The sequence below is a fragment of the Geospiza fortis genome, unplaced genomic scaffold, assembly GCF_000277835.1.
Source record: "Geospiza fortis unplaced genomic scaffold, GeoFor_1.0 scaffold112, whole genome shotgun sequence".
Lineage (NCBI taxonomy): Eukaryota > Metazoa > Chordata > Aves > Passeriformes > Thraupidae > Geospiza > Geospiza fortis.
The window spans coordinates 14,797,317-14,809,899 of record NW_005054298.1 but is presented as its reverse complement, the minus strand read 5'-3'; the positions used below and the strand labels follow the sequence as shown (position 1 = coordinate 14,809,899).

Sequence of the window (12,583 nt, the reverse complement as noted above, 5' to 3'; positions counted from 1 at the left end):
TATGAAAGTTCTCCCAAGGCACACCATTCATTTAAAATATTTTCCTTAAGCTATTTGTGCTCCTTCTCTATCCATGAAAAAATAATAGCAATACTGTGTGATGTACTAAAATCCAGAAGAGATAGAAAAGAGGCTTCTAATTGTTTTTGTATTTTTTGATAGATTAAGTAAGGAGCATGGTCTTTGTGTCTGCCACAATTTGACATGTGAAAGTCATAGTGATGTAAACTTTGTACCTGCTGGAACCTAGAGGAACAATAGTTCCTATTTCATTTTCACATGAGATGACACAATGAAGAGCGATAAAATCCTTTGAGTAATATTCAGTGGAGGTTATATATAATTTGACCCTGTGTCATGCATCAAGTGGTGGTTGGAGATATTAGGATGTGCCTGTGAATCCTGTCCCAAGTGTGGTGTGAAAGCAGTTGTATTTAAAATCCGTGGGTAATTAGGAACAGGTTGAACAAAGTGCTCCACATGGTAAGCAGGCTGCTGTAGATGAGCTGATGTGCATGCTGTGATTGCTACCTGTACTTTACTCTAACCTGCTTTTTCCTTTGCAGCAGTCCATTGTACCAGCCCACCCAATGGCTCCTCCTAGTCCCAGCACCACCAGCAGTAATAACAACAGTAGTAGCAGCAGCAACTCAGGATGGGATCAATTAAGTAAAACTAACCTTTACATCAGAGCACTGCCTCCAAACACCACTGATCAGGACCTGGTAAAACTATGCCAACCGTAAGTACTACGTTTAAATGTAAATTATAATGTCATACCTTAAAAGCTTGCAGTAGGTACCCAAGATGAGTGTTTGGATTATGAGGGAAGAAAACCAGATACTTAAACAAGCAGCTTCATGCTGTGATATGGTGGCTGGTTTCAACTTTGTTGGCAATCAGAAAGAAAGATTGTTTGATGCTTTGGAGAAGCAAAGAAAGTGAGAATACAGTGGTGAACTGAAGCAACCAAGTGCTTTTGTAAAAGCTGTGATTACCCGTTGTGCTGTTGAAATCACAGATTAAATTAATACCTAAACATGAAACTTGCTATTGAGAACCTGCATAGAGAGTCTCTTCTGTTCACTGCTAAGATAATTTGTTGATACACACTTGAGTAATTGTTCTGAATCACTGTAAACTACAATGTGCATTTGAAGGCATATCCTAGTTTCAGACTAATTTATGGCTGTACTTTTCTGCACAATTATTTTTAAGATTAGAAATAGTTGGTCCATGTAAGAATCCTGTCTAGTGGCTGAAGTTCTGGGTAGACTTGGTTTAGCAGAGGGTTTTTAGGCAATGTTGTTAACCTAAGATTTTTTTTGCTTAAGAGAGTTATTTGTTCTGTTTTTGAATTTTTACAGCAGCACATGCCTCTTACTTTCAAATATGGGTTATGTCTCAAAAGACTGTGCAGTTGGGTTGTTTTATACACTGTTTAAAATCACCTGCCTTAAATGGTTTACTGGATTTTTAAAATGTCTTAGTACTTCTGCAATTCATAGTGCACTGTCTGGATTATTTTGAAATCAAAAGTACTCAGCTAAATTTTCAATACTACATGTAGGTAAACATCCAAATCTGTCTATTTTGGATGAAGAATTATTAAGATTTGAATTTAATACTACTGCTGAAATTTAAAAAATAATTTTGTGTTCCATTTTGCAGATAAGTAAATAGACGTATACAAAAATAGAGCACAACACAAATAAGAAAAATTGATAGCAAAACCTGTAAAATTTGGATCCAAGCTTATGTGAAGTACCTTTGGTTTTGTATGTTGCAAAAAAATCTGATACCTAATTTATAGAGGAGATTTTCTTTTTTTAATTTTAAAAAAATCAGAATTTCAGAGTAGTAGTCACATAGAAGTCATCTTAGTATTATAATACAAATAGCTTGCTCTCAGATCTTTAAAGAAAAAAAAATCTATTTGCTTATTTCTCCAATAGCAAATGAAATCCTTGTGTTTTGCAGAGAAGAGAATAGATAATCAATCTTTGAAAAGGCTTGTTGATAAATTCAGCATCTTTACAACTCCCTATGTGACAATGACCTCTTGTAACTTGAATTTTAGTTGCAAATGCATGTTTTACAGAAGCAGATTTTTCCTTCCCGTTTTTGTCTTTTGGACTGATGAAGAAACCTTGGCCTGTACACTCATGTTATGTTAGGACAGAGCTGTGAGGCTATTTTGCACTGGAACCACCCCAGCAGCTACTATTTGTGCAGTGGTTACTATAGCTCCTTAATCTCTTTCTGAAGACATTTTGGTTTGCACAGTCTCAGATGTCATTGATGCATGAACAGCCTAGAAAAAAATATTTTTAATTTAAAAAATTGCTGTAACTGGTCCCCTTCCTCTTAAATAACCAAAGATTCCAATTTTCTTGTTGCTGTTCAATATATAACTGTAGTTGGAATAGTATGAAATGTATAAATAAAGAACAGACAAAAACCTCAGCCATGAACTTGTTAAATCAATTCTGATGTGAATCTACAGACATGGAAGGTTATGACATTTATTCCTGTGAGATATTTCCCTCCTAAGGATTTTACCTAAGAGGAAAGGAGATTGTCTCCATTCTCCATTTCTGCTGAGGAAGCAAGTGAGATGTCCAGAAACTTTAGGTAGGACAACATAATCCCTGAGCAACTAACTGGATTTGGCAGTAAGATAGAAATGGCAGCTCTCTCCCTGATCACCGAAGCTCAGTAATCCACTTTTGTAGACCATGGGAAGTTTCAGATGCAAACCTTTTCCTTCTTGTAAATCTGCCTAAACTTCTAGGATGTAGAAGGCAAGATATTCTTCAAAGTGAACCTGCCATGTTCATTTTTTAAGCTGAGATAATACCAAATAAATGGAGAATAGAATCTTGGACACACAGAAGTCAATGAAGAGACTGTTGTTTACTCCAGGTCTCTGAAATATTTTTTTGTCTCTTTCCAAATTCCCAAGATTTTACTGAGAGGCTTTTAGAGTAATTTTAGCTCCTTTTCTCCGTATAAAGTGGGTCTTGGTATCCTAAGAGGGTGTCCACTGCAGTGCTTGGTGCTAGCAATAGATAGAAAGGTTGCTCTGCATTTTGTAGGAGTGATGTTGCTAGTTGGCAATAAGCAGCTTTTGGTGGATGTACATAAAAAGGTCACTGGCTTGTTTTGTGTCTTTTGGCTGATGTCAGACAAGACAGAGAAACACATGTCGGTTGAGGAAATAATGGTTGGAAAACATCAATGTCACTGCAAGTACCAGAAACATCCCATCTGCAGAGATTTTTCCTTCTGATCATCATGGACTTGTATCATATATGGTCTAGTGAAAAGTTATTTTCAATGATGGTTATGGTAGAGAAAGATTGCTTTTGACAGAATCCCTCAGAATACAAGCTCGAATAATCTACAGAATTCTTGTGTGGGGGATCGTTATACTGTGAGTTTTATTTGATTTAGTCAGGATTTGCATTAGTTATTGTCATGACAGCAGTGCTAATTTTGGCCATGTTTTTACTTTGTTTAATTCTTTAGAAAAACCCCTTATCAATTATGGAAGTATTGGGCTTGCTGTCCTGTTGTAGCACAGCTGTGCAGTATTTATGAACACAGTGAGCAAACGTTCACCAGCTTTGTGGAAAAGTATTTTCCTGGCAAGAGCACAATTTGCCAGTATACATGTCTACAAATCTGTCTCCACCTTCAACTGATTGGTCATTTCTGTTTTTCTATCAGGTGAAGCTCTTTTCCTCTTTTCCTGGTTGAAAAGAGCACATTATGTTTTTGTTGTGAGGGCTTGGGAGCATGGCTGTTTTTCAGAGCATATTTCTGGCTTTTGTGTGGGAAATGAAGCTGCCATGTTTCTGAATAGTTCATTCAAACTTGAGCCTGCTACTCCAGTTCTGCATTGAGAAACAAAATTTCTTCATATCAGTTGTGCCAGAGGCAGAAGTGTGGGGAGGACTAAAGTAGGTATTGTTTGTCACAAGGATGTCATAACAGTCAGCCCAGAACCAGAGGAGTGTCGGGGGGACATGATGTGACTCAGTCCTGGCCATAAGAGCTTCCCATCAGGGATGTGGGAGTAGGCAAAGCAATCAATGCAGTGGCCCACAGGTCCTGTCTTTTCTGTGGGAGGCTGGACAGGAGCAATCAGCTAAATAAGACAGGAACAGAGGACAGGAGCCAGTGAGGTTTGGGAACGTCTGCAGGAAGCTGCCTGACTCTGCTGTGTGGTTTCTTTTCACAACCATATAGTGCCATTGCATGGGATCTGCTGCAGTGAGCAAGCCTCTGCCATGAAGAGCTGGTTTGACAGGGTTGCTGAAGCAGTGTTTACTTCAGCCATGCCTAATTGCAATCCCTTCTCCTAGTGTGGATATCAGTACTTGATATGCTTTCTTCAGCTCTTCAGAGGGGTTTTGAATATATTATTTAGGCTTTAGCTATACTTTCCTATTTGGTGACTCTTTAGTAATTTCTTTTAATTTATTGAATATCTGGATCTGAAAATACAAGATTAAATCCATTCCAGTTATTCACTGAAATTGTTGAGCCTGCTTATCTGATTAGGGACTTACGTGATTGGGCCTTAGCAGATTCAGCCAGGAGTTTGTAACTTGCTTTGACATGTTTTCTAGGTGCTTTCCAGACTCTCACTAAGCACTGTGCTTTGCTGAGGATGACATTTATGCTGAAGCCACATGGTTCCAAAGCCCTGTACTTTCCACTGTCTAGCTTATGATTTACTTGCTGGCCTGCAGCAGCATTGTGTCTGTGTAATGCTGTTTCTTCAAAAACCTCCTTTTGTGAAATGTACATCATTAAATGAGGATGATGCAGCAGACCCTTCATCCTCCTGACAATCCCCAGTCCCTGGGTGAGATTTCAAGCTTTGAGGCTTAACCTAAGTCTCCTCTGTTCAGTTCAGCATAAATCATTTGGTCAGCCCACCCTTTGGTATTTTCCTTTCCAGGCTGTTTTCTCACACTCTGCTGCTTGTATCAAGCTGTTTGTAGTCTATATGATATTTTTGAAATCGCTTTTTCCTCTGGATAGTTTCACTTAGTTGGCCTTCCCCCTTAAGTTATCACTGTAGGGTCATATTGTGGGTTTTTAATGGGATTACATTCAGGAAAGCAGCTGCTTTAAGATAGCAAAATATAGAATTACCACAGCAGGCCATTGTTCTGTGCCAGGATGGTTTGCACACAGAAACAGAACCTTGCAGTGGCTGCCTTTGCATATGTGCATTCTGAAATCACCTGTCTTGCTGAGAGAGTAATTTAAAGGTTCCTTGCTAAATACTCAGCATCATGAACACAGGCATAGCTAAAACTGGCAGGCTAATGGTTTTGTTGAAGCATATGACCCAGATGTGATATACAGCTTTGTTTCCAAAACATACTTAGTTATATACTCCAATGTTTCCCTGTTTTGAGGCAAGATAACTTGAAAGTTGTTTCAATTCCCTGTTCTCAATACAAGACATATGTTCATTGTCATGTGACGTTCATTAACATATTAATGTTTCTATGTTCTTTGCTGTGTAATTGTGACCTCTCCCATGTTGCCATTTCTCATCTCCTTCAAACGTACTTAGGACTGAAAAGAGGTGAACTGGAGCTCAGACATTTACTGTAGCAAGGAGCTGGCACCGCTGTGGTCACTTAAGATCAAGAAATTTGTTCATTTTACTCAGCATGTCTCATTAGAAAAAAAAAATGCTGGACTTTAGAAAATAGTCTGAACATCGCTTGTCTTTAACTCCTTGGGAGTGTGATCTGGGCAGGTCATTGCTGGTTAGAAATAGTTATAGCACATGAACAACCCCTAAGTGGCTAAGTGGAAGTGGAATGGAAGTTTTCAAAGACAACTTCTCCAATTATCTTTAAAGTATTTTTTCTTTATTCCTTTTTCCTTTTTTCTCCATTTTTCTTGCATTTTTCTTTCATGGCTTGCTGGCTGCAGTGAGGTATTGCATTCATAATTATGTGGAATATGACTTCATGTCATATAATTAAATGTGATACATCAGTGTGTCTGAAACTGTTCCCTTTGAGAACAGTATTAATACTGATTATTTTGTAGCAGGAGCCCTTTTTAGGGTAGAAAGAAGCTGTCTGCAAATTTCTTTTTTTCAGTTATGTGTGCATTTTTAGAAACAGTATGATTTCATACACATCTGAATAAATAACACCAGGTTTACAAAATAATATTTGGTTCTAGGAGGAGAGAGATTCCTTAGTGATTGAGCAGTATGTGATTTGTACTGCTCAGCTTGGTTGTATAATACCAGCATCATGTTTTACCTTTATTCCCTGTCTGAGGAATGTGGCATGGTTTGGGGTTTATGTTACCTGCAGTAGGTTTTCTTTAACTGCACTTTTCACTCAGTTTTGCTCTTCAGAGCAAACATACCCCCCAAGGATGGTGAAGATGTGCTCCCTGGATGCATTCATTGATTGTGCCAGTGCTGTTACCTGTACAGTGGTATGGAACACAGTAGAGAAACAGCCACAGGAACCCTGGGACCAGATTTAGCTAATCTCACTGTGTTCTGCCCAGCTGATGCACCCAGTTTCTCAACCAGACAGACTGTCAGAGGAGGAGTGGCCTGCCACTGTGGTGTGCAAACTGGCTCTGCTGGCTTCTGTCTGAGCTGGTGAGGTTCCTGTCAAAAATATGTATCCCAATTCTACAGCTGAAAAGAAATAGAATTTGTTATTGTATGTTCCTTTTGCCAGATGCACCAGAGAGATGTAGGCCTGATATGGAGGCTGAAATGCTCCTTTTTGCCAGGGCTTGACTGCCACATGTAGCAAGGCATTTGCTTGGTATGCCATGGGAACTGTGATTGGCCTGGAGATGTGATGCTTGGTTTAAATAGTCACTTCCTTTATTGTTTAGCAACAGATCTCAGCAGTCATGTCATGATGTGTCTAGCCTGGCATGATGTGAAGGAAGACTGTCTATCTTCCTCTCAATATTTGGACTTTAATTAGATAGAAATAAAATTCAGACAGCTTTGCATTCGTGATTAAGTGAAATCTACACTGTAATTCTCTCTGAGAAGTTCTAGGATGTTTTTTTCACAGCAATGCTTTCATGTTGAATGTTATTAGGGACCCATAGCTATTTTCAGGGAAATTGTAGTTGAGAGAAAAGTAGAAAAGTTGTCCTATCTTCCAGATGCAGATAATCTCTTGACATGCCTCAAATTTAAAACAAGACATGCCTCAAATTTAAAACAAATATAGTTTTAATTTTCTCTTTCCATTTTTTATTAAGCAAAGATTGTAGTTTTTCTAAGTCTGTATTTTGTTTAGCCTGACTCAAAAGCAGTTCCCCTGAGCACATTGTTTAAAAAACAAGTAATCCAAATACAGAACTGCAAAGGAACTCTGTGTTTCCCTGTGCTCGCAGATGTGGAGATCCAGTGATTGCAAAACTCTGTCCCCTGGGAGATGAGAGTTTTGTTGCAGTGTGGGGCCAGAGGAATGGTGATCCCATGGAATTTCCTTGAGGAAGTGGGGGCGAGGGAGGAGAAGAGAGTGGAAGGAATGTTTCAGGCACAGCTGCTTGTGAAAGGAGCACTAGGAAAACAGATTTGGTAAAAGTTACCACCACTGAAGATCTCTTCTTGGAAAACAAAAAGCTGATTTGGTAGTGCAGGGCTGGATATTTGCTGTGCAGAGATGCAACTGCAGAACTGCAGGAAAGAAATGTCCAGTGGCAGCTGTTGGAATGTCTTTGATCAGGGTCCCAGTCCCCAGCTCCACAATGGCTGGGACCTGATGCAGATGGGAAGTGATAGCAGCAGTTATTCACTGGCATAACCAGTAATTCAAGAACATTTTCAAGGGGATAGTTTAATTCCAGTGGACTACTAAAAATGTTAACAAGTACTAATCAGGCTTTTTAGTGGGTTCCATGATGCCAAAAACTGCCCCTTCTGTCAGAGACCTCTTAGGCAGGCGTCTTAGTCAGAAACCAGTCCAGAATTGACTCAGCTTAGAGCCCAAGTTGGTTTTGGCCTCAGTGTGCTTACATCAAGCTTGTCCTTTTCTTCAGGAAACCATTCAGAGTAGAAATCAGGATCAGTATTTGCAAGTAGGTTCTTATAGCCAATGTCCAATACCCAGTTATCACAAAACTTGTAGAAATCTCGTTAAGTCTTGACTTTGTTTGCTAAAGGTTCATTCTGCTTTGCTCTGATTTCTCTAATGCTAAATCCTTGAAATTAAAAAATGAGACATCTGATACTGACGTGTTAAAAGGCCACTCATTTTTTTTATAACCTTTTAACCTTTTTTTTACCCACATTATTGCTGAGCTACATTTTGGGTTGACAAACAACAGCCTTTAACACTTTGCAACCCACATAATAAATACTCATATTTACCTGCAGAATGAAAGCAGTAGCAAATATTGGTAAACTAGTTGGATATAATTAATTAATTAAATTCAGATCTTGCTACCTCCAATGAAATGTGTAACTGCGGAAATAGAGAAAGCAGTGTTTATCTTTAAAAAAACCTCCACAGAATATTAAGACTTGAACCTCATTTTTTTTCCCCCAACTCCTAAAATTTTACCCTGTTTTGACATTCAGAAAATATTAGCTGTCTCAGTTCAATTTGAGCAGTTGCCTTACTCAAGGTTCAGACAAACTCTGTAGAAAATTAAATCATTAAAGGGTTACTGAGAGAAGAATTAGCATTTGTGTGTCTGATCTTTGTAGATAGATGTGCTGTACCTTGGAAAATAAGTCAAGTTTTAATTTGAATGTTGATGTTGATATTGTTATGATACATGGACACAGAGAAAAAAAAACACAAGTGAAAACTCAAAAAGAAAAGGCTTCAATCTGGGGTCTGTTTTGACACTGTTACTAATACAAATATTCTGCTTGAAATAACCTGTGTGAGTTGAGTTAATCATTTACAGGATCAATTGCAGTGGAAGAAATATGTTCTGATTTGTACTCCTGTCCTGCACCTTCCATTTCCATTTCTTCTCTTATTTTACCAGAAGAGAAAAATTACCCACCAAAATGTGTGTAACTTCACTTTTGGTTATAAAAAATTGCATTTAATTAACTGATCATTTTGGACATCTTAACTGAAATATGTTAGCCTAAAATGTGTGCTCTTCTTAAATGCTTGTTTTCCATATTCTGTGCAGTTGTGTAATTTTGTATGTTATCTTTAGCAGACAGAGTCTGAGTCAGTATTTGTTCCTAGGAAAACATTGTGGCTTAGGTTTTACACATTATTAATATTTCTAATCCTAGTGCTGCTTTTTGGCTTACGTGTAGTCACTAATAAGCTTTCATAAGTCTTCTCAAAGTATCAACAATTATTCTGTTGCATTAATAAGGACTTCAACATCTGAGTGCATGCAATACTGAAATAAGTGTTATGTTAATAAAAGATCTAAAATGGTAAGAGAAGAGCTTCATACAGGGTAGTAAAGATACATGAGAAACCTCAAATCTTTTATTTTTGAACTCTTAATGTCAGAAATAAATCTAAAGACTTGAAAAAGGTCCAAACTACTTATTTCTGGTTTCAAGGACTTTGCTGAAAGGGTAGCTGAAGAGATTTTGGAGCCCGGAGACAAGCATGGTTTTATAGTTCAGTATATAATTTCATTTAGTGTATACATCAAAGCCCAAAGAGACTGCTGTGCTCACAAACAGAAATGCTTCCCCATGCCCCAGAGATGATGGCAAGCTTGACTGAAGCCGTCTGTGTGTGGTGTGCTCCCAGAGGCCTGATCCTGGAAAGCCCAAAGCACCCAGGACCCACTGCTCCTGCTGCCAGCAAGGGTTGGAAACCACTCCCTGCTCCAGAGTGTGCAGGGAGGATTCGTCTGGTGCTGAGGGCTGAGCTTTCAGCTGCAAAGGTGCTGAGTGCCAGATGAACTCCACGATGGCTGGTTCTTTTGGCACTGCACTGTGGTTTCTTCTTTTCAACCTGTAGCTGTACCCCAGGCAGAAATCTCCCCTGTGTTGAGGCCTGAATGCCTTGGCTGAGTTCTGGAAAAGATATTTGGCAGAGAGGAGAGAGACTCTTTCTCTTCAAGGCCTGAGGGTATCAGCATGGTGGGGTATCCAGCCGAGCTGATGTAGCAGTCTGCATTTCCTTTCCTCATCACTGTTTGTGATACTGTTGATCTGGAAAGGTCTCTTTGTAAATCATTTGCCTTTCCTCTCCTCCTCCCCAGAGATCCTGTATTTAAACTCTTACATTTCCCATACTTGAAGCTACATGTTTTTTATTGTATGGAAGGCTTTGTCTTAAGTTTCATTGCTAAGGCTTATTTGTTGCCAAAAGTCTGTGTGCTACATTTTGAAGATCTCAAATAATGAGAAGGAAAGTCTTGCTCTCTGTTCCTTTTTCTCTGTGACAGCTTACAGGGCTTCCACATTTCAGAACAGAGGTACAGTACTAGCAGAGAAACACTGTTAAGCCAGGACTGCTGCTGAAAAGTCCATCATCACACAAAGGCCTCAGCATGGATGTACATTTTAAATGTAAATTAGGATCAATTCTTTTTGAACATCTTCCAAATATTCAGAGTTATGACATTTTAAAAATACACAAGAACATGTCCCAGTCCTCTGTTCTTCCCAAGTGAATTGCATATTACTTTGTTCCATGGGAAATTCTGAAGGTTTTTTCCTCCCATTTTATTTATTTCTTAATTAGTTATATATTTGTTAATTATCTTTGAAGTCTATGGACTTCAAAGGATACTTACTCTGAATTATGCAGTTTCACAAATTTCATTAAATACTTTTAAAAGAGTGGCCCTTCCTGGAAGAGGGGACAGCTCTGACTACCACTGGTAACCGTTTCCCATCTAAAACTTGAACTGAGATCAAGGTGATAATCTGAGGAGCACAGGCTCACTGGTCTGGATGTAGCTGAAAGGTGAGCAGAAGCAAAATTTGACTTTTAAAGGTAACTGGTTACTGAACACTATGCTAATAGTGAATATAGGTTTTGGGAACATTGTTCATTTCTTTATCTCACGGGATTTAAAAAAATATAGTTCAATTAGAAACAGCAGAGTACATCTAAATATATAGCTGTGAAGCCAGATGCTCAGTTCTTTGGAATGTTATAATAATATACTAATAGAAACTCTACTGAAAAGGGCATCCACTGCTATTTATATCACCACAACAAAATCAGTTAATTTTTTGCCATGAAAAAGGGGAAAATAATTTCTGTTTCTCTCTATGAAGATTTTCAAGTCCTTGTGATAGAAAATATCTGAGTGCCTTTAGGGCATCTTAGATTTGTCCATCATTTTCTGGTAGTTACTGTGCCTTGTTTTGTCCTTTTCATAAGTGAGAGATGGGGAGGCAGAATAAAGTGCAGAGGAAAGAGTAAATTTTCAAATTTGTGTGTTGTAGTCAGGAGGTAGTATTTCTGAGGGCAATGCTTTCTTCTGCTCACTAGTGTCTTTTCCAAACTTTTGCTTTTTTCACAGGGAGAGAATTTACAAGAAATTTAATTTCTCCTCAAGAATTTTGCTGGGTTTGTATTTGGATCTGGGTCACAGGTGTTCTGCCTTCTTTAGGACTCAATACTTCTGTTCATGCTTGTGCCAAAGAGATTTGACAGCTCTTGAGTTCAACTTCTTCAGTGGTGGAGGAAATGTGAGGCTGTTTCTCTCAAGTTGCTTTCCCCTAGTGGTAGAGGTCAGCATTTGGCTATGACAGTTCTCCTTTATTTTTTTGGCAGGCAGTTCTCTGACATTCCTGTTACTGAGATCATCCTCACTAGGCTTTCAGAAGAACATCTGACTGGGGTTCAAATTCGTCACCTTCTGCTGTTCTGACCATATAGTATGTTATAGGAGAGGTTTTGCTCCTTGCCATTAATAATTAATTTGTTTCTAGATACCTTTTGTTAACACTAAGATCTGTTAATTTGTGGTTTCTTCCTTTCATTGTGATTTGGTTCCATGTTAAGGGTGTGGATTCTTTTAATCCCAAAGATAATTTAAGGGAATAAAAGTAACATTAAATTACTGCAGTCTGAGTCATACTTGGTCTGTGAGTTTATTTCCCTGGCCTTCCCACACAGCGTTTCCGATATGCAGTGAGCTGAGGGTGTGCAGGAAAGACTTTAGAGTGACCTAGATACTATTTAACCCTTTACTAGGGGGTGGCTCTCTGACACTGGGTATAGCCTTTGCCTCTTTCCAGTCTCAGTCCTTTCCTACGTGATAATTGTATCCATTCTATTTTCCTGCCTCTGAGTGGTTTTTATATAAAGTATTTTAAAGTTTCTACTTGAATTGCTCTAAGCATCTTGTTTAATTAAATTGATTGGAAAAATTAGAAACTAACTATTATAAAACCTGAAGTGTAGGCATGGAGATTCATCCTCAGAAGTTACGGCTTCTTTCCTGTAGTACTTTATCACTTCTAAGGGAAAAGCTTGTTCTTCTGCCCTCTTGCAGGCAAACAAATAGTCATCTCAGGCTCTCTGAAACAAAAAGGTCTGTAAAGCCCAGAAACACTGTGACCATGTCATACAAGCTTCCTTGCTGGCATATAATACTG

General features: G+C 38.6%; 1 protein-coding gene across 3 annotated transcripts in view; it reads left to right on the top strand.

Moving 5' to 3' along the window:
* The window catches only part of RBMS1 (RNA binding motif single stranded interacting protein 1), a 139,925-nt gene that overhangs the window by 74,931 nt on the left and 52,411 nt on the right, over positions 1-12,583 (top strand). For all 3 annotated transcript variants that reach the window (XM_005415811.2, XM_031058172.1, XM_005415812.3), the window contains exon 2: positions 567-742. In XM_005415811.2, coding sequence (XP_005415868.2) covers positions 567-742 — 176 coding nt within the window. The remainder of the gene's footprint in view (positions 1-566; positions 743-12,583) is intronic.